The sequence below is a fragment of the Bos taurus genome, chromosome 19 (assembly GCF_002263795.3).
Source record: "Bos taurus isolate L1 Dominette 01449 registration number 42190680 breed Hereford chromosome 19, ARS-UCD2.0, whole genome shotgun sequence".
Classification (NCBI taxonomy): Eukaryota; Metazoa; Chordata; class Mammalia; order Artiodactyla; family Bovidae; genus Bos; species Bos taurus.
In genome coordinates this window covers 33,563,224-33,584,651 of record NC_037346.1, presented here as the reverse complement: position 1 = coordinate 33,584,651, position 21,428 = coordinate 33,563,224, and the positions used below count along the sequence as shown (strand labels likewise).

Below are 21,428 nucleotides of genomic sequence, written 5' to 3'. Positions count from 1 at the left end.
AGGAGCTGGACCCCGGTGACCTGGCCCAGGGAACGAAGAGCCAGGGGTGCAGGGGTCAGCCAGCACCCAGTAGTCATCAAGGGCAGGTGCTGGGCTGAGCTGCTGGCTGAGCTGCTCTTTTCTAATGATCTAATTTCTCTCTCCATTAGTTACTCTCTGAGATGAGTCTAAAAATACCTCCCCAGCCCCTACCGGAAGCATGATAAAGCTACCTTTTTTTTTTTTTTTTTAATAAAAGAGCTTTCCAGAGTACATTGCTAAACTTGAGAGAATGTTCCAAAATCAAGAAGGAAGAACGTCGTGTGTAAGTGGACCCACGTGCACTGGTCTGTACGTTTACCCACTCAGCCATGCACGGCACCCAGCACAGGCCCTCCCGTAGCCGCACTTGTGCTCACGACCCCAACATGAAAGATGTAACGGAGGCCAGAGCTCCTGAGAGGCCGGCAGCCTGAGCTGCACGTGGAGACCCCCAAGTCCTCAGCCATTCCTCACCTGCTCACATCCTCCTGTTTTAGTCCCAGTCAAGCAAAGGACATGTTTCTAGACCTCAGGGGAGTGGCCCTTAACCTGAGGATCTGTGAGGCGGAGCCTGGTTGCTCTGCAGAAAGCCAGGATCTTCTGGAGGCAAGGCCCACAGGTGCCTCCTGTGGCTGCTTGTTAAAGGCTGTCAGATACCAGCCTTCCAGGAGCTAAAATGCAGTGGCTTTTTCTCCTTAAGAGTTGTCTGTCTTCTGTTTATTAAAGTAGCTATCCTAGGACATAAGACTTTCGGTGTTTTGCATGTGTTGTAATTTTCTTGAACTTACATACTCGGAGACAGAAGGCAGTTAGGAAAGAATAGCTACTGTTGCGTGCTTACCTGCACCAGGGATAGTGATAAACTAAGTATTAAGTTCCATTTAATTGTTCAGATGAGGACACCAGGGCAGGGAGATGGATGGATGCAGGCTCAGTCTGGTAGAACTGACATTTACATGCCGCAGTCTGGTCCAGGCCGTGGCCCCACCCCCAAGTGCGGCTCCTCCCCTTCCCCCGCCCCCCAAAGACACCTGCACCCTTTCCCCTCCCCAACACAGGCACTCACTCTTTTTCTCCCTCAGTCCCTTCCTTTTTTATCTTGATCAAAACCTCCCAATTGACAAACAGTGCACAGCTTCCCTGGTGGTTCAGTGGGAAAGAATCAGCCTGACAGTGAAGGTGACAAAGGATCAGCCCCTGGCCCAGGAAGATCTCACATGCCTCAGGGCAACTAAGCCTGTTCACCACAATTACTGAGCATGTACTCCAGAGCCCAGAAACCGCAACTACTGAGCCCACGTGCCACAGCTACTGAAGCCCCCTCACCCTAGAGCTCGTGCTCTGCAACGAGAGAAAAGCCACTGCAATGAGAAGGCCTTGCACCGCAACCAGAGAGTAGCCCCTGCTTGCCGCAACTGGAGAAAAGCCTGCACAGCAATGAAGACCCAATCCAGCCAAAAATGAAATAATAAAACTGTAAAAAACAAAATAAGAATGTTATACCCAGAGTAGATATTTTAATAAAATGCAGTACTGTCCTCAAATACCCACAGATTCTGCACATGAAATGCAATTGGGAAAAAAAATTGTATTTGGAGACTTCCCCTTCCAAATCTGGGAAGAAACCTACTAGGTGTCAAGCTTACATAACCTGCTAAATATACAGCTATTAACAACAAAGGACTGTAGAACCAGGATACAGCTTAAAATAGTAAAGTGATTTGTGTATTCAGGCAGTAGGATATTATGCAGTATTTAAAGTAATGACCTAGGGAATTCCCTGTCAATCCAGTGCTTAGCACTCAATGCTTTCACTGCCAGGGGCTTAGGTTCAATTCCTAGTTGAAGAACTAACAGCTCACAAACATCACGGTGCATTAAAAAAAATAATAAAGCTTTTCTTTTTTTAAAAAAAAGTACTGACTAGAACAGTGTGTATCATGAATATATCTCAAAAACATAGTTGAAAGCAAGTTACAGAAGCGTAATCAGCACAGTATATACAGGACACAAAATAATAATACAGGACGAGAACATCTTACATAAGATACAATGCAGTATATCGTACAGTGCCCTGCAGAAGCCTAAGATAGTGTGATATCATTTGTGTAAAAGTTTTAGAGCATCCAGAACAACACTGTGTATTGTCACGGGCACATCCACACACAGTAAATGTGGGAAACTCTTCAAGGAACAACCACATGCCAATTTCTGGACACTCTGGTGTGAGAAGGAAGGTTGAGGCTTTAACAAACCTTGTTAGCTTAAGAGAAGATTTAGCAAACATGGCAAAAATTAACAGTTGGTTTGCCCGTTTTGGCACACAGTAGTTATCTTGTCCCCTTTGGTGCTTTTCTGTGTGTTGAGAACATTATTGATTAAACTTGAACAGGTGAAGTGAGTGTGCTGTGCACATGTCTGTGTCTGGTGTGTGCACATTTCTGCTGTTGCTGTCCCATTCAGATCAGATCAGATCAGATCAGTCGCTCAGTCGTGTCCGACTCTTTGCGACCCCATGAATCGCAGCACACCAGGCCTCCCTGTCCATCACCAACTCCCGGAGTTCACTCAGACTCACGTCCATCAAGTCAGTGATGCCATTCAGCCATCTCATCCTCTGTCGTCCCCTTCTCCTGCCTCCAATCCCTCCTAGCATCAGAGTCTTTTCCAATGAGTCAACTCTTCGCATGACGTGGCCAAAGTACTGGAGTTTCAGCTTTAGTATCATTCCTTCCAAAGAAATCCCAGGGCTGATCTCCTTCAGAATGGACTGGTTGGATCTCCTTGCAGTCCAAGGGACTCTCAAGAGTCTTCTCCAACACCACAGTTCAAAAGCATCAATTCTTCGGCGCTCAGCCTTCTTCACATCCCATTAGTGTTCCTCTAAAGAAACACTAGCCCCAGGTACTTGACTGAAGTTTGGGGCATGTTGCAGGGGTTAGCTTTCTGGCTTCCCAGCAGAGGGCGCTGCTCCATTGTTGCTGTGAGGCGAGTGGCCGCTGTCCTGGGACAGCTCCAAGGAAGGGTCAGGAAAGGGGTACTTAAGCAGCTGCAGCTTTCTTTAGGGGCTTCTCAGGTGGTGCTAGTGGTAAAGAACCTTCCTCCCAGTGCAGGAGACATGAGAGACTCAGGTTTGATCCCTGGATTGGGAAAATCCCCTGGAGAATGAAATGGCAACCCACTCCAGTACTCTTGTCTGGGAAGTTCCACGGACAGAATGAGCCTGGCGGGCCACAGTCCATGGGGTCACAAAAGAGTCGTACTCGACTTAGCGACTGAGCAAGAACAACAAGCTTTCTTGGACGCCACAGGAAGGGGCCCAGAATCCATCCATTCGGCCACTGACATCCATCACACTTCTCTGCCTTGGCTGTTTTTGAAGCCCAGAACATAGAGATGGTGCTGGGCACACACGTGCCCAAGGTCTCCTTTGCTGTTGTATCAGTGGGCCCAGCGTGGACATGGGGGGAGCTCTTTCCTGTTCAGGTGACCATGGCACCTTGATTTCTTTCTAGGTGGAAAAGGATTACTCTTACCTAAAGGAGATCTGCGATCACCAGGCAGAGCAGCTGAGCAGAACCAGCCTGAAGCTACAAGAGAAAGCATCAGAGAGTGACGCAGAGATCAAAGACATGAAGGAGACCATATTCGAGCTGGAGGACCAGGTGGAGCAGCATCGCGCTGTCAAGTTGCACAACAACCAGCTCATCAGTGAGCTGGAAAGTAAGTGGACCCAAGTCCTTTATGGGCATGGGTCAGGATGGAGGTGGGGACACTGGTTGCCAGGTCTTCCTTCTGAGAGCACTGTGGTCTCCCAGGAAGAAAGGCCAGTAGAAGAGACAGAATCATCTGTCTCTTGAACTGAGCCACAGAACAACTGATAAAGAAGAAAGGCTGTTGGTCGTGGGTGGATCATGTGGGGCTTTAGGCACACACGGCAGGTGCCAACAGCTGTTACCAGTGGGATCTGCCAGGTAGAAGGATGGGGGCCTGGGGTAGGCCTCAGGAGAAAACATCCCCAGCATGGGTCCCCTGGACAGTAGGATCAGCTGACTTTGAGACATCACCCACGTGTTCCTGAAGAGGCGCTTGTGTGTGGCTTATTTAGGAACTGGTTCCTACCTCTGAGTAGGTAGGGATGTTTTTCAGAGATTAGGTAAACACTGCCTGCTTTGTCCAAATAAGCCTTATCAAATGATCCCATCTAATGTGTTTTCCTTTAGCAACAAAAGACTTAGTGTGCAAGCTTTTAGCAGCACCCGCCTTGTTGAACATAGCACAGTTGGTGGCCTGAAAGGTTCCCCAGTGGGTAAAGTCCCTCCATCTATTCTTGGAACTCTTACAGGTGGTGAATCTACCTGCTTGCCAAAACTTTCTCGTAAACCCCATCCCCCTACCTCCACCCCCCTGCCCAAATCAACACGGTGCTGCCATAGCTGCTGGCGCCCTGCAGACAGGGAAAAAGTCTGAGTCTCCCAGAGGGCCTCCCCAGCTTGGGTGGGACAGAGTGACCCCGCCTTCCGGTTTTAGCTTGGACCATCCACAGGTGTCTTTCACAGCTGATTCAGTGCTATGTGGTTTGCATTTTTGTGCTTGGATGTTGGTGATGCCTCTCTTTAAAATGGACCCCAAGGGACTTCCCTGGTGGTCCAGTAGTTAAGAATCCACCTGCTAAGGCAGGGGACATAGGTTTGAGTCCTGGTCGGGGAAGATCCCACATGTCAGGGAGCAACTAAATCTGTGTGCCACAACCACTGAGTCTGTGCTCTAGAACCCGAGCACCCCCACAGCAAGAGACGCCACTGCAGTGAGAAGCCTTCACTTCACAACAAGTTAAAATGGCCCCAAGTGTAGTTCTGAAATCCCATCCACTGTCCCTGGCGCAGGAGAGCCAGGACGCATCACGTGCAGGAAATCCAAGCCATGGGGGAGCTTCATGCCTACCAGAAATGCAGTGCCCTCATGTGGACCAAACCTCCAGAGACCAGGAGGGGACCTTCCCAGTCTGCCCCCTAGCCGCTTGGGAAAGTGCTGAGTGGAGCAGATGGGAAAGTAGTGACATTGGTAGATTCATGAGATTTAAAAAAGAACCAAAACATTGAACAATGTGGTTGTGAACCCAAATCAAAGAAACGTGTGGTCAGATTCCCAGGAAGGTCTGAAGCTCTCTCGTCCAGCGCTGGTACCCACAGGAGGGAAGTTCCAGCTCGACAGATGAGGCACTTCTGAGTGCCCTGGGCTGCAGAAGTGTCTTTCAGATGCCTGCCAAGTGTTACATGGGAGAAGGATGCTGTGGGTGAACAAGTTCCAGAACCCATGGGACGGGCTTTTTTCCACAAAGATATCGACCAGCAAGCCAATTTGATGCAAACAGCATTAAACTTTGATGAAAACATTGGGATCAGAGGCTCAAGGGAGCATAACCCGACTTTGCTCTAGGAGCTGATCCTGTGTGCCTGGCAGCTGTCTGTACCTGCCTGGACCATAGACACACCCAGACCCTGTCTCTCTGGGAGACCAGATTCCATGGGTCAGGGTCTGGAGCTTGAACATCTGTGCTTCTGAAAAATTTCCCTGGGTGATTTAGAGTTTTAGCTGCAAGTCAGTTCCAGACTCTGGAAGCTGGTCTAAATATCACAGTAGTAATAACCATCCATTCCTGCTGTTGCTCAGAACTCCACCCTCAGGGAGGCTGAAGAGGGAGGAAACACATGTACACTTGTGTCTGATTCACATTGTTGTATGGCGGAAACTGACACAGCATTGCAAAGCAGCTATCCTCCAGTTAAATAAATTTAAAGAAAAGCCGTTCTTCCACATCACAGCAGCGAAGGATGTTCAGGTTGCTGTGCTGCTTCCAGGCACTCAGCGTGTGAGCGTGAGCAACTGTTGGCTCTCTTCCCATAGCGCTGTGAGTTTGTGCAGCCTTTCTCTGAGGCTGAACCCTAACCTCACATCACTTAGGTTCCCACTCATCCTGTTTCTCTTGGAGGAACCCTCTGCCTCTGGCTCCCATGCTCTGGGCACTGAGCTGGGAAGCCTAGCCACTGAGCTGGGAAACCTGGCCACAGAGGCAGGTCTCAGAGCCCGTGGCAGGACCTGAGGTTGCCTGGCTCCTGAGCTCAGCTCCCCAGAGGCTCAAGACATTTCTGACTCCAGTCTGCCTGTTCCTTTCTAGGCAGCGTGATGAAGCTGGAGGAACAGAAGTCAGACCTGGAGAGGCAGCTGAAGACTCTGACGAAGCAGATAAAGGTGAGACGTGGTCAGAGCCAGAGCATCATTCTACCTTAAATATCCCCATCAACTGAGGCGTAGACACCTTTGAGATACACTCTGACGACTCTCCGGCCCTGCTTTGTGTAGTAAACTTGGGGGGCCTGGAACCACAGTGTGGCCAGGAGGGAGGTTCAGGCGGCCTCAATTTCAGGGCTGGGACTCCCGCACCTGCAGGTGCAGCCCCCCTGCACCTTTTCCCAGCACAAGATCCCAAAGCCCGTCTTTCCTATGGACACCCCTCGGCCCTGCAACCGTGGCTGGGGCGTCAGTCTGATGTGGGCGCCAACTTGGCTCTTCCAGGACGAGACGGAAGAGTGGCGGCGCTTCCAGGCTGACCTGCAGACGGCGGTAGTGGTGGCCAATGACATCAAGGTTGAGGCCCAGCAGGAGCTGCGCGCTGTCAAGCGGAGGCTGCTGGAGGAGGAAGAGAAGAACGCCCGGCTGCAGAAGGCACTGGGGGACGCACAGGCCCGCGGAAGGTGGGTCCTGGCTGCTCTCCTCACCCAGGCTGCGGGGGTGTCTCTGCCCTCACCGAGCCTTTTCCTTCGTTCCAGGTCCCTCTGCTGCTCTGTCCCTGCCCATGGCCAGGTTATAACTAGCTCTGTGGCCAGGTTATAACAAATCCCCTGGCGAAGTTACAACTAACCATGGCTGTTGAATAGCTAACCCATGGCCAAGTTATAACAAGCTCCATGGTAGGAACAGTCCACCTAGCACCATGACTGCCGTTCCTGGTGATGAGGAAGCTGGTTACCATGAGGACAGAGCTCCAGCCAAGTCCTCTCTGGGGTCTGGAGGAGAGGCTGGTGTTCCATCTCAGTGTTGGTTCAGCACCCCGTGTGGGTCATCCTCACTCAGTGGGAGAAGCTGGCCCGCTACCCAGCCTGGCTGGTGGGTGCAGACCCCAGCCACTGTCCTGGTGCAGGGTGTGTCCTTTCTTAGCAGCTCCTGTATACTCCCTGCAGAAGAGCATGAAATAACTTACTTTATTTCAAAGGGTCAGCATGGAGAACACACATTGGGCCAATATGAAAGATTGCCTTCTTTCGGGGGGACAATCGGGGAGGACATCACAGGCCGCATTTTCCCAACAAGCCTGTCCTAACAGTGAGCTTTCAGAGGAAGCTGTTCCCAAAGTGAGCTCAGAGTTGCTTATTGTTTAAAGTTTAAATGGTTTCCGGGCAAGATTGTCACAGTATTTTAGGCTTCAGCTCATGCATTGCTGTCTTTCCCCTGTCAGGAATAGATGTCCTTAACATTGAGGTTCTTGGTTATTAGAAGTTATTTTGAATTTTAAGATGTCTCTCAATGTAAAGCATAGTAGAATTTAAAAACCCTTAGTAGGTTCTGGATATAGATTTGTACAGCTTGCAATTTATAACTTTTCCAGGGTTGCTGGAGGCTGGATTCCCAGCCTCTGGGTCTGATGTAGTGTCATGAATTTCATGGCAGTGGAAGGGATAGATTTCTGCTCAGAATTTTGTTTTGATTCTCTTACCAAACTTGCTTTGGTCAATCTTGTGGCCCTTTGTTTATGAAAATCAAGATCATGACTGTGCAGTGAAACCTATACTTTCTGGCCACCAAAGTACATGAATTTTCAGTTCAGGGAGCAGCCAAGTAGGAAAGCAGATTTCGTGGTGTTCCCTGTTGAAATGACTGTGGGTCGTTCTGGTTTACTGTGGTGTCTGCTTTTGTTTGCTTGTCCACGTGTCTTGGTTTTCTACTGTGTGTCTTTGGAAGAAGAACCACATCATAACTTGTGTTGCTTCATATATACATCATCTCACAGATAAACAGTGAAAGACAAGCCCTTGAGTGTAAGATGTGGCCCTCAATAAGTTATTGTATAGATTCTAAGAAACAGATTATATATACAAACCTGATGTCACAGGATGCCTACATGTAGCTTGACAACGTAGGGCCCCCCATTTGCTATACCCAACATTTTCTAACTTAGGGGCACTTTTTTTTAAAAACGCAGTACATTTCTCTTTTGATTTTCCAGTGATTTGCAAACCTACCTCCTAAATACAGCAGTTTAATCCCTTATCACACAATATTTCAAAATTTGAGAACTGACACATTACTGAACCTGTGCCATCAGTGGGTTTCTTGGCTGTCATTGCCTCAGGCCACCCTCCAGACACTTGCCAGAGTGGTTTCTTACCAGGCTTTGGCCGCCCTGACCAGCTGCCTCTTGTAAGTGTTGGCCTTGGAGAAGTTACTTGCCGGCGGCCCCGCCTCTCCCTGAACACACCACCTGAGCCAGACCTGGAACCAGCTCCCACCCTCCGAGGTCCCGGATCAGCATAGTGCTTCCATTTTGGCTGCCTGAGTTCTTGACTTTGACAGTCACCTAACGAGAACTCAGAAGTCATCCTTGGCTCAGCCACAGCCAAAGAATGTGCAGAAAATTCTAACGAGGTCCTCCAAGTATTAGTACAACCAAAGAATGTGCAGAAAATTCTAACGAGGTCCTCCAAGTATTAGTACAACAAGAGAAGGTAAGAGTGTTGTAGGAGAAGCACCTCCATCGTGACTCCAGGTGGACCGATTCGCCTTCTCATCAGCTGGCTGTCAAGAGAACACAGGCCAGCAGGCGGGTGGGCAGCGGGCCTGGGTGTGCAGACGAGTTAGCGTTTGTTCCCAAGAACTTAGTACCTAAAACAGTGGAACGTTATTTAGCATACTATTTTTAGATGACTCTAAAACTTAGCTCATTAGCTATCTTCAGCCCTGTGAAGTTTTCAGAGGTATTTTTATTTTGGAGTCAGAATAATTGATGTTAAGATACATGGCACAGTTAGGCTCTGATCTCACCTTTGCAGGTTTTCTTCCCAGACCAAGCGCTTTCGTCTCTTAAATAAGAAGGTAAGAGTAGGTCGGATTTTAGGGCACCACCCCAACAGGCTCCGCTGTTTTCTGAGACGAGTTGATGGGCTGACCTTTCTCTGATGGAGAGTCGTGGACTTGCATGCCCACTGAACCATCTTCCTGACAGAAGCCTGGGGTCTCCCTTACATATGGCACCTCCACACGAGGTTGTGGACCTCATCTTTCTCTTCCAGAAGTCTGAACAAGCTTGTGTAGTTTTTGTGGACCTGAAAGTGGGCAGTTTTGCCAGACACATAAATTATTGGATGAAAGGATCATGAATAACTTTTTAAACTCTGGCTGTTTCTTGTTTTGAACCATTAAGGGAAATATAATGAAATTAAAACTTTCATTGAAATTGAAACATCAGATATTCTTCCTGAAAAGTTGAGTCCTTGGGCCTGGCAGTTTCAGAGGACACACATGCAACTCAGCTTACTGCCTCGATGGGCCACACGCAGCCTCTCTAACAAAAGACCCTGTTAGTGAGACATGCATGACGTGGGTGTCTCAGACCAAAGCAGGGACAGACCTCTGTGTGTCTGCTCTTACCGTAAAACTGTTAAAACCATTGTTTACAGGGGACTTACTCTATGTCTGCTGTAGTTATTGTGTGACACCAATGAGCAGCCATGGGAAACATCTTAAAGAGCTAAACATGCTGAATGTCTGTGCATAATTAGCTGTGCCAGCTTCCAAACTAGGACATTTCAGGTGCACAATGTGTCAGCCTGTGCTTCTGGTTCTTGCATTGCCACCCCTGAAGCTAGCAGCATGCAGCCTGTCACTGCCAGCCTCCCTGGGGTCGGCTGTTAATTCTGTGTGTGCTCCTGCATTCTGACGTCGGTTGTGTGCCTCTATGCGCCCTGTTTTGTTCTCACAGCTGTAACATGTCACACCGCTCGCTGGGTGTCTGGGGCTGTCACTGGAAGGGAGGTGGGGCATTGGAGGTGTAGCTTCCTGGGTCCCTGGGATTGTCGACATGTCCAACCCCCTCCCCATCCCTGCCTTGGGGAGAGGCCAGTTCTCAAGGGCATTCCCGCACACTTTCTGAGCAGACCTCACATACATATCTCCAACTGTTGGGCTGCTGGCATTTTATTTGGCTCTCAGGGCAGAAACTGGTCCTCCAGTATCCCGGCAAGCATCACCCGTTCACTCGCACAGACGTGCATTTTCATAGCTTAGCTTCGCACCTGTGGCATCAGAGAAGGCACCTGTAGTTCTGCAGAGCTGCGTCTGCTGGATGCTGCCCGCCCCGTCTACAGATTCACTTTGAAAAGTGGGCTGAAGACGTGTGCCTCCCTGAAGCCTTTAACAGTGTGCCAAGTCACTCAGTTGTGTCCGACTCTTTGCGACCCCATGAACTATAGCTCACCAGGCTCTTCTCTCTGTCCATGGGGTTCTCCAGGCAACAGTACTGGAGTGGGTTGCTCTTTGCTTCTCCAGCACGTGTGTACACAGCACTTGTGTATCATAAAAGAAGTCCTTTTTCTTTTTTATTCTTAACTGTAGGACAGTAGAGGGACCCACAGGCCATTCTGTCAGTCACAGAGGCCTGATGTGATTGGTCTCCGTCATCTCTGCCGACACCCTTGTCTATCAGCGAAGGTCTAGTGGGAGGAGCCTGTTCATGGCGTTCTTTCTGTCTGAAGATCTCTTGACTCCCGCAAGGGATGGGAAAAGTCAAAATCTAGGCGTGCTGATCCTGATCTGGATCTGAGCTGTGCCCCCGGACACTGCCAGCTGTCAGTTCTTGTGTGTAGACTGCGGTCATGTTACATGGAGTAACCCCTTTACCAGCCTGTGCCTCCTGTTTCTATCTTCCAGCTCCATGGTCTCTGTCAGCTAGCAGAGCAGGTGGAGGAGGAGAGGCCGCCCAGCCCTGCCGCGATGGGGAGCCACAGCCATTTCTGTGTGAGAGGGTGCATGTGTAGAGGAGGAATGCCCTTTTCATAAAGAACCAAACGGTCTCCTTAGAACAGCCATTGTCTTGAACAGTCATTGCCAGCAAGTCTCTCTGCCCTTTTTTTTTTCTTGTTTTTTTGCATTTTGGAATCAACTCTGCACAGAGATGATCCTTCCCTCTTATTTGCCCCCTCTTTCTTCTCAGAAGATTCAGCAGTCTTTGAAGCCCAAAATGAAATTGTTCTGAAAACAAAAGACAAAAAACACAAAGTACGAGCCTGTCATGAAAACATTTTTTAGAGGCAGCCAGAGTGCTGAGTGAGGTCTGTGGCTTTCCATGTGCAGAGAGAACACAAACCAGGCCGTGCTTTACTTTTTGGACTTTATTTTTATGCTTCCTTTTGAATACGGTATCCGATAAGCTTGAAATTAACACTAGTTTAGGTGAAATAGGAAGCTGTCCACGTGACGTCTCTGAAGAAGTTAGAAAGCCCTACTTCTCCCATGTCAAGCCTTGATTTCGCCTCTTCAAGCTGAGGTCTGACTTCCTCACCTAGTCCAGAACAAGCCACTGCCACGTGTTGGGCTGACTTCCAAAATCTCTTTGGGGTTCTGTTATATGTTTGCTTCATCATAAAGGCTGTGGTTGAATCAGACACTTCCACGTGGTGACAGTGCTGATCAGAACTGCATTGAGAACTCATGCGCATTGGCAAAAGCCTTGTGAATATGCTCACCTTGGAAACTAAAAGACTTTTCCAGTCCAGAATTGTGTAACTCAGAGGGATCCAAGGTTCAAAGTGAAACTGTAAACTGTTGGAAGTGCATCCATTTGTGAAGATCTAAGTCCAGGTCACCAGCCTCTGCCAGACAGAGATCACTGCATCCCTCGTGTGAGGAGCATCTGGACCATCAGCTACTGTATAGGAGACGAGACGAGATAGGACTTCCTGTCTGCTCCACAGAAACTTAGGCAAACTGATCATCTCAGGAAAATGTTGTGGGGGGTCACTAGAAGACTCAACTTGAGAGGTCACTGTCCTCTCTGTAAGAATAGTTTCAATACCTGCTGGAATTGTCCTTGTGGGATAGCAATTTATATATCTGTAAGTTTATCTCGGACTGAAAGTCCTTACGATGATACAAAATTCACTTGGCCTGGTGTTTTCAAATATAAACAAGAAAAACACAACCTCAGCTTCAAATGCACAGCTGTCTCTGCCCCACATATTTTGATCTATCTTTCTTGGGAGACTGTTGACTATTTTTATATACAAGTGTTTATGAAGTGCTAAATAAATATGTAATTATTTAGAAGAGTCTGTTGCCTGGTTTTTCACCCCTGGCAGGACCTCCAGGTCACTTTGTTCCCAGTTTTCTGGCATGTGTAGTTTCAGAACTTAAAAGCCACATCAGATGACTAGAACCAAGGCAGAAGCAAAGCTGCATTTTCAGTACCCTTTGTAGACAGGAGGTTGACTTTTAAGTGCAAATGTTATTTTTTAATGATTTCATTATTGGAAATAAGAGGGCACAGATCGAAGATACTAATTTTGCATAAATGAGATTTTAATTAAAAATTCTGAAGTATTGGAAAATACAGTACATGGAATTTGAGGTCCAGAGTTGTTTTGTTGAAATCTAAAAACATTGTTTGGTGATTGACTGTATTGGATTTCTTCTTAATTGTGAAGTATTATTTAGGTGAACTCATAATAAAATGGAAGTGTTAAACCCCTCTGGTAGCATTCTGGAAGGCAGTCTGTGTCAGCAGCATTCTCCGCCCACGAAACTGAAATCCCACATTGACATCGTTCATTTCATCCATTTTCAGAAAAACTTTCCCAATATGCCCTTGTTCCTTTTCTCTTAAGCTGGTTCCCCTTGAAAATATTTTCCTGCCCTTACGAGATTGCTAATAACACTTAGCCTTTCATTTTACATTGTCACCTTCAGTTTATTCTCTTGGTTTTATTGCATTCTCAAGGTTGAGGCTTTTCAGTGTCTGAGTCTATTTCTTTTCCTTTATTTACACATCTGTTCTCCCTCACGTGCAGTGAGTCTCTTCATCTTATGCCATGAGATCTGTCCGTGCATCAGGGCCTGTTTTTGCCCATCACTTATTCTTGCTTCAGTGGATCCAAGTGTGTCAGGACCTGTTCTCTGCCCAGGATCAGTGTCTGGATTCTGCCTTCATCTGTGCTCACTCTGCCCAACCACTCTTGAAATCTTGTATCTTAAGCTAGAGGAGAGGCTCTTTAAGGTAAATCTCTGCTGAATGTCAGAAATACAGGCACTGAAAGAAATGCAGCAGGAAAGGTGCCAGCAAGGAAATTCACCAGTGTCCAGTTTTTTCTCTGTTTGGCACAGGTGGCATTGGGAGCCGGCTTTGGGGGTCTGTCTTGCTTGGTCATTATCCATTTTAGGCGTGTCCTGTGGCTTTTTGCTGCCATCCTTTGTGCCTCGGATCAACCACCCTGGCCTCCTCAGATGGTCATGTCTCAGTGTTCCTGACCTTTTGTGGGAGGAGTGCTCTGCATGTCCTCCAGGTGCCGCTCCCCAGCTGGCCCTCCCTCCAGGACCAGGGCTGGGAGGGAGTCGGTGGGCTGTCCTGCACCTTCGCTCTCCTTGCAGAAGAATTAGGGTGAACTGGTAGTATTTTCTCTTCTTTCCCCACTCATTCTCTGTGTAGCTGAAATTCTTCACAGTCTGAGGCCTGTGCATGCCGTGTTTCAGTAGCTTCAGGGGTCGATGCAGGATTTTTATGAAATATTCCTGTGGTTCTTAAATCGCCATGTTACCCTGGTGGTTTTTATTGTCCTAGAAATGCTTACGTTGCCATTCAGAAGTGAAATTCAGAGGACACTTGACACCTGAGACAGAGTGCTTCCCAATTCCTGTCTCATGTGGATCTGCAGACTTCTTTCAGAGTGTCTTGTGTATAACTGAAGACACAGTTTGGGAAGAGTGCCTTACAGGTGGAGATGTGGGAGAGCAAAGACCTGGAGGAAGGACAAAGAGGAACAGAGTTCCAGACATCCAGGCTTTGGTCCGGAAACCAGGCAGGGTGCAGGGAGTCTGTGCAGCACTGGGAGGGCCTGGGCTGGGCTCCGTTCAGTAGCTGAGAAAGAGCCATCATGAGCAGATCATCAGTGTGCCCGGTTGGTGGTCTTTACAAACCTTGATCTGGTGATTGTGAAGACAGCAGTGGTATAATGTGATGTTTCCCAAAAGTCAGTCATATTTGAATATTTTAGAACTAATTGCACACAGGAACTCACGTGTCCTTGGAGCAAAACTGACAGCAACGCCAAGCAGTGTCCTGTGTGATGACACAAGAGCTGTAGAAAACCAACAGTGCTCAAAGATCCTGTTCTGTAACCTAACGAGGAAAGTAGTGCATTAGGGAGGTTGCTCAGTCCTCAGTCATGTCTGACTCTTTGTGATCCTGTGGTTTGTAGCCCATCAGGCGCCTCTGTCCATGGGATTTCCCAGGCAAGAATACTTCCCAGGTGGTTCAGCAGTGAAAATATCTGCCTGCCTCTGTAGATTACAGAGTTCTTACTCTTCCTCTGAACAGAGGAGAGGTCATATTTTATTGCTGGACTTGTTGCTGGTTGATCCAAAGCCATCTGAAGACAGGCTGGTGTCCCTGCTTAGGATTAAAGTGCTGATGAGATCAACAGCATTCTTAATGACTGTGTTGTGTAGTTCTTCATTTCAGGCTTTATTTTGTGGCTCCCAAGACACACTCACACATGCACATACCCACACGCATGCACACACGTACACACATAACGGTTACATAATGGGGTGGGTCTTTATCTCTACTTAAACTCCTTGCAGGGTTTCTTCACCCTACTTCTTGCTGGCCCAGCCCAGCAGACAGAAGGTGTGGAGCATTACACATCGTACCTGCAGGCAGGCGAGGTGGGAGTGGTTCCAGCATCCTTGCTACTCTCTTAGGCTTTGGAACAAGTCCTGTATCATCTGATGTGAATCACATAGAAGCTTAAGTAGTTGAAGGGAACACCTCAACAGAATGTAGGATTCTCCATTTTATTCTTATTAAATTATCAAGGAGTGAAATGAACATGGGCTTTTTTAAAATGACCTTCATTTTGTTGGGTGCCCTAAATCTCCCCAGTCCCTGAGAAGGTAGATTATGTACCTGGATAGCTAAGAAGGTGCCCACTTTCTCACATTCCTGAGAATGGCCAGGACAGAAATGAGAGGTTTTCCTCTGCCTGTACCTAAACTGATTCCACTCTTTCTGCATATTCACCATCTGATTTTGTCCTATGTGACATAACAGGGAAGGTAACCAAAACCAACCCTGTTTGATGTAAAAAAAAAACAAAAAAACTTACCAATTTCTGAAACACCTGATATTGTTGTTCAGTTGCTCAGTCGTATCCAACTCTTTGCGACCCCATGGACTGCAGCACTCCAGGCTGCCCTGTCCTTCACCATCTGCCAGAGCTTGCTCAAACTCATGTCCATTGAGTTGGTGATGCCATCCAACCGTCTCATTCCCTGTTGCCCCCTTCTCCTCCTGCCCTCAATCTTTCCCAGCATCAGGGTCTTTTCCATTGAGTCGGCTCTTCACATCAGGTGGCCAAAGTATTGGAGCTTCAGCACCAGTCCCTCTAATGAATATTCAGGACTGATTTCCTTTAGGACTGACTGGTTTGATCTCCTCGCAGTCCAAGGGACTCTCAAGATCCAACACTACAATACGAAAGCATCAATTCTTCGGCACTCAGCCTTCTTTATGGTCCAGATCTCACGTCCGTACATGACTCCCTGATACTAACTTCCCAGAAAAGTCATTCGTTAACTGATTTTTTTTTTTACCTCAAAAGAAGGTAAATACAAAAGTGTAGGGCAGTGTGATTTAAAGTGTGTTTTAAGTTGTGTTTTTCCTAAATTTATCCTACTCACATTGATTATAGAGCAACAGGAGAAAGCTTTGAGAATCAAAGACAAGTCAGTTCAATCATGGAAGCTTCTGAGTGGCCAGATTTCTTCCAAAAAAGATCAGTAAATAAATATTTTAAACTTCCATTGACCTTTTTAAAATATGCTGCCAGAAGTATTCCGAGCTATTCTCATAAATTAGTCATCTTCTTGCAAAACAGCTGTAGCAATTTGATATAATAAAAAGAGCAGTGATTTAGAAATCGGAAGTTGGGCGATGTCTTGGCTCACGCACAGGGAGATTAAGTGACAAGCTAACGTTCCCCTGGATGAGGAAGGTTGACCCAGACGGTCTGTCTTTAAGAGGCTCTTCCATGAGTCTGGGGGCTTCCCTGGTAGCTCAGCAGTAAAGAGTTTGCCTGCAATGCAGGAGACCTGGGTTTGATCCCTGGGTCAGGAAGATCCCCTGGAGGAGGAAATGGCAACCCACTCCAAGATTCTTACGTGGGAAATCCCATGGACAGGGAAGCCTGGCGGGCTACAGTCCATGGGGTCACAAAGAGTCGGACACGACTGAGCAACTAAACAACAGTCCATGAGTCTGTGCTCCAGCTTGGTGACCACAGGGAAGACTGACCACGATTGTGCAGGAGAGCTCAGGAGAACCACTGCCTCACAGGGAGTTGCAGTATTGTTCCAGAGCATGGTTACCATTCCTGTTCCTAAGGGTGGGAGGGTTCATGTGTGAGTCAGGACTCTGATGTTCCTGGAGATGGCAGCCTTGTAGATTTAAGCAGAAGGGGCTTTCAGGATTGCTGGGGGCCCCTCTGGAGAAACAGACCCAGGCCTAGCCTCCAGGAACAACTCTGGAAGTAACCACACACACAGCTGGGTTTCTAGGAGAGTGGCTGCCTCTGCCCTGAATGGGAACCTGACACTAGGAAGCTGCCAGCCCAGTTTGAAGCTGCCACCAGTTTCCAGCAGCGGGAGCACCTTGTCTCTGCTTTTGTCCATCTCAGCGTAGTGAATGCCCTGTGCCCTGCCTCTCCTCCCCAACTCAGGAGTCTACATCTGGCCCAGTCTTCCTGGCCGGTAGTGTCTAAGCCCTATCTGAGATCTTCCCTGCAGCGGGTGGGCTCCTGAGGTGTCATCTTTCCAGCCTCTGTGCGCCAGGTGGGGGTTGGAATTCACACTAACTCACCAACCTGTTGTATCCATCGTGGACAGTAAGATAACTATTTCATGATAAATAACAGTTGTTTTTTTAATATATTTATAGTTTACAGAGTAGACATACATTTAGAGCTCACATCAAGTCACTCCACATATAAAAATGCTGTCTCTGGCCATTCCCAAGAAAATGTCTCTGATAAAAATTGAGAGGTTATTTCCTGGAGATGCAAAGCTAATACAGAGAGCAGGATTTTCAGTTTGGGTTTCTCCTTCCAGACTCATTCTTCTCCGTGTTGGCTGTTTTCATCTGTGTCCTTCCCTGAATGGGTACGTCCTCCAGCTTTTCAACCTGATTTGCTCTTTGCCATGCAGACCAGTGAAGGAAGAGCCCGAGCCCTCAGAGGCGGACGCTCCTGGCCGGTGGCCCAGCGCCTATGTGAACAGGACTCCTCCAACACCTTCAGAGTCTGTGACCACTGTAAAGTCCCTCATCAAGTCATTTGACTTGGGACGACCAGGTATTGTGTCATTTTGTTTGATAAGTAAAACTCAAATTCAGACCATAGCCTCATGAATCCAGCCTGTCTCTGCTGCCCTGGCCCCATGTTGGTACAACCAGGGGGCCCTTCTCAGACTATCCACGTGCAGACATGTGCAGTGCTCGCTGGGGCTGCATGAGACGGCAGAGGGGAGTTGGCTCTTCTCTCCTCCCAAACTTCCCTTCAGCTCCTGCTGCACCCCTTTCCTTTTCTTCCTCTCTGTCCGTTAAATCCAGGTCACCACTGTTTGCCTTTTTACCGTCACATGAGTATTAGCAGGGTTGGCCAGAGGCTTGTCTCCTGGGAAAGGAGGCGCTGGTTCCATGCATTGGGCTGTCTGGCTGGCACCTAATATAATCTGTCATTCCTGATTGTGGGACATTCCCAGCTTTTCCTGGAAATGTCTCCCTGACCCACAGCTCACTTTTGTTTGTCATTATCTGTGTATGAGAAAAATGGATCTCTACCTTGTCTACCCTGAACTTTCATGAGCACTCTTCTTAGAAGGAACCTGTATCCAAAACACGATGTATGTCTTCCCTTGATTGCATCAAATATGCTCATTGTACCAGGGGCCAGAGTAACAGCCAGTCCTAGGACATTGTCTCTGCTGAAACAGTTTGCGACTGAATTGGATTAAGATGAGCCTGCAGAGACAGGATAATATGAAGGCCCAGTGACAATATTTGGTTGTGAAGGTGGAAAAGGAAAGAACAGTGTGGTTTGTCTAAGAGTGTCTTCTTGCTGTGGCTGTCTCAGTACCTGTACGTTCTCCTGCTCCTTGTGTGTCCTTGACTTAAGACCAGCCCCCATCTAGTTAACCCCTGACTCACTCCCCAGTTCAGCATGAGTCCAGACCAGAAGAGGGTGAAAGAGCATCAACAAGGCAGGAAGTATTATTTGCTATTTGAAACTGGAACAGCATAGAAACATCCTGTCTCTTTTCTTGGCAGGTGGAGCTGGGCAGAATATTTCTGTCCACAAGACCCCCCGGAGTCCCCTGAGTGGGATCCCTGTGAGGACGCCCCCAGCTGCTGCTGTTTCTCCAATGCAGGTATTGGTGCCCATAAGGTGTGGGTGGGAGCCTGTGTCATGTGGTTACCCAGGCAACAAAAGGGATGTGGAAACCAGTTCGTATATTTTTTGAGGTACATTGATCATCTTTTTTGTTTATTTATTTATTAATTTTTGCCATGCCATGTGGCATGTGGGATCTTAGTTCCCTGACCAGGGATCAAACCCAGGCCCCCTGCAGTGGAAGTGATGAGTCTTAGCCACTGGACTGCCAGGGAAGTTTCTAAATATTGTTTTTAATAGACCTAAAATAATAATATGAAGCTTTCATCAAAAATTCCACTCCAGTGCCTGGTGAGGGTCTGAGAGAGACGCTGAAAGCATCATACAGTTTTGTTGATGCCTCTTTCTTGGTTTTCCATAGGATGACACTGTCAAAGTTTTCAGTTAAATGAAGATTGTATTTTTTATACTAGAGTGGGCACTGATCTTTTTCTCAAAGAATTTTTTTTTTGATGCCCAGAGAGAGTGCTTGCAATTTATGAATTCTTAAGGGTTCACTGCATTAACCCTGTGTTGTGTTTGCCATCTCCTAAAGGTCTTAGACCAAAACCCCCTGGCATTTCTAAGACCAGGGCTTTTGATGGCACTAGCAGCACTCAGCGTTCTGTCTGTACAGAGCTGAGGTTGATGTACTTGTCAACAAGCTCTATTATCTGACATTCTTGGTAGTTACATGTATTATTTGGGATCTCTTATGCTTTAAAAGAAAAATTTTATTCTTTTTTTTACTCTTTCATCTTTGAAGGTAATTTCTACCACCTTTTATGTAAAACCAAATACAAGTTATTTATTTTTTATGATAATCATTGTTTATTTAATACAAGTAAAAAAGGTCATGCTTCATTTTCACCTATTTGTATTGAGCTATAACACAAGTTTGCTTGCAGATGTTTAACAACTGGCTGTTTAGGAGAAAGAGCCCTGATTTGTGGGGTTTGCCAGTTTCTCTGATGTCAGTGTTCCCATCATTGCCAATTTCTTTATCCACTCATCTGTTAATAGACATTAAGGTTGTTGCCACATCTTGGCTAATGTGAATAATGTTACAGTGAACATGGGTGTGCAAATATCCCTTCAAGACCCTGTTTTGTGTTCCTTGGGTAACCACCCAGAAGTGATATTGCTGGATCACATGGTAGTTCTGTTTTTATGTTTTTGAGGAACCTTCCTGCTGTTTTCCATATCACCTGCATGGTTTTACATTCCCAGCAACAGTACACAAGTGTTCTAATTTCTCACATCCTCACCAATTCTTATTTTTCCTATGGTTGTTTTCTGCAATGACCATTCTCACAGGGGTGAGGTGATACCTCATTGTGGTTTTGATTTGCATTTTCCTAATGACTAGTGATATGGAACATCTTTGCATGTGCCTGTTGACCATTAAAAAAACAGTATGTTTACACATGTCCTTGAATATACCTAGAATATTCCAGGAAGATGTTCACAGATGTGATGAGTAATAGTTGCCCTGGGGAGAAGGGGGTGATGGGAGCGAAAGGGAGACTGTGCTTTCACTCCGTGTCCTTTCTGTTCCTTTTGAGGATCCTGCCAATTGAGTCTCAGCCCACTCCCATATTCTTGCCTGGAGAATCTCAAGGACAGAGGAGCCTGTCAGGCTATCGTCAATGGGGTTGCAAAGATTCAGACATGACTGAGCAACTGAGCAAGCTTGCATGCATGCACACCAATTGCATTTATTACCTGTCCAGTTAAAGCAGTTGTTTTAAAAGGTACCCCCTGGTGATTCTAATGAGCTTGAGAGCTGTTGTATGTACACACACAAGCACATACACACACCACTTGTTCCTGGTGTGACCTGTGTGATGCCCTTTGGTTTCAGAGGCATTCTGCCTTCAGCAGTGCTCGGCCGGCCAGCAAAGGAGAGATTCAACGCTTGGATCTCCCAGACCTTCCCCTCTCAGGTAAATCACTGTTAACACATTATTGGCCAGAGACATATTAATACATCTTTTGTTACCCAAATGTTATTGACCGGAGTGTTTCAGTATTCACTTACATAACAAATTGCCCACCACAGGCATTCAGTTCAGTCAGTTCAGTCGCTCAGTCGTGTCTGACTCTTTTCAACCCCATGAATCGCAGCATGCCAGGCCTCCCTGTCCATCACCAACTCCCGGAGTTCACTCAGACTCACGTCCATTGAGTCAGTGATGCGATCCAGCCATCTCATTCTCTGTCGTCCCCTTCTCCTCCTGCCCCCAATCCCTCCCAGCATCAGAGTCTTTTCCAATGAGTCAACTCTTCACATGAGGTGGCCAAAGTACTGGAGTTTCAGCTTTAGCATCATTCCTTCCAAAGAAATCCCAGGGCTGATCTCCTTCAGAATGGACTGGTTGGATCTCCTTGCAGTCCAAGGGACTCTCAAGAGTCTTCTCCAACACCACAGTTCAAAAGCATCAATTCTTTGGCGCTCAGCCTTCTTCACAGTCCAACTCTCACATCCATACATGACCACAGGAAAAACCATAGCCTTGACTAGACGGACCTTTGTTGGCAAAGTAATATCTCTGCTTTTGAATATGCTATCTAGGTTGGTCATAACTTTCCTTCCGAGGAGTAAGCGTCTTTTAATTTCATGGCTGCAGTCACCATCTGCAGTGATTTTGGAGCCCC

General features: G+C 47.3%; 1 protein-coding gene across 15 annotated transcripts in view; it reads left to right on the top strand.

The window, feature by feature from the left end:
* The window catches only part of SPECC1 (sperm antigen with calponin homology and coiled-coil domains 1), a 206,548-nt gene that overhangs the window by 141,076 nt on the left and 44,044 nt on the right, over positions 1-21,428 (top strand). For 13 of the 15 annotated variants that reach the window (XM_059878320.1, XM_010816096.3, XM_059878318.1 and 10 more), the window contains 6 exons: positions 3,537-3,744; positions 6,200-6,273; positions 6,598-6,776; positions 17,548-17,693; positions 18,668-18,768; positions 20,635-20,716. In XM_059878320.1, coding sequence (XP_059734303.1) covers positions 3,537-3,744; positions 6,200-6,273; positions 6,598-6,776; positions 17,548-17,693; positions 18,668-18,768; positions 20,635-20,716 — 790 coding nt within the window. Of the gene's footprint in view, positions 1-3,536; positions 3,745-6,199; positions 6,274-6,597; positions 6,777-11,004; positions 12,400-17,547; positions 17,694-18,667; positions 18,769-20,634; positions 20,717-21,428 lie in introns of those variants that run through there. The other 2 variants (XM_005220461.5, XM_024981170.2) reach the window with 1 other exon arrangement.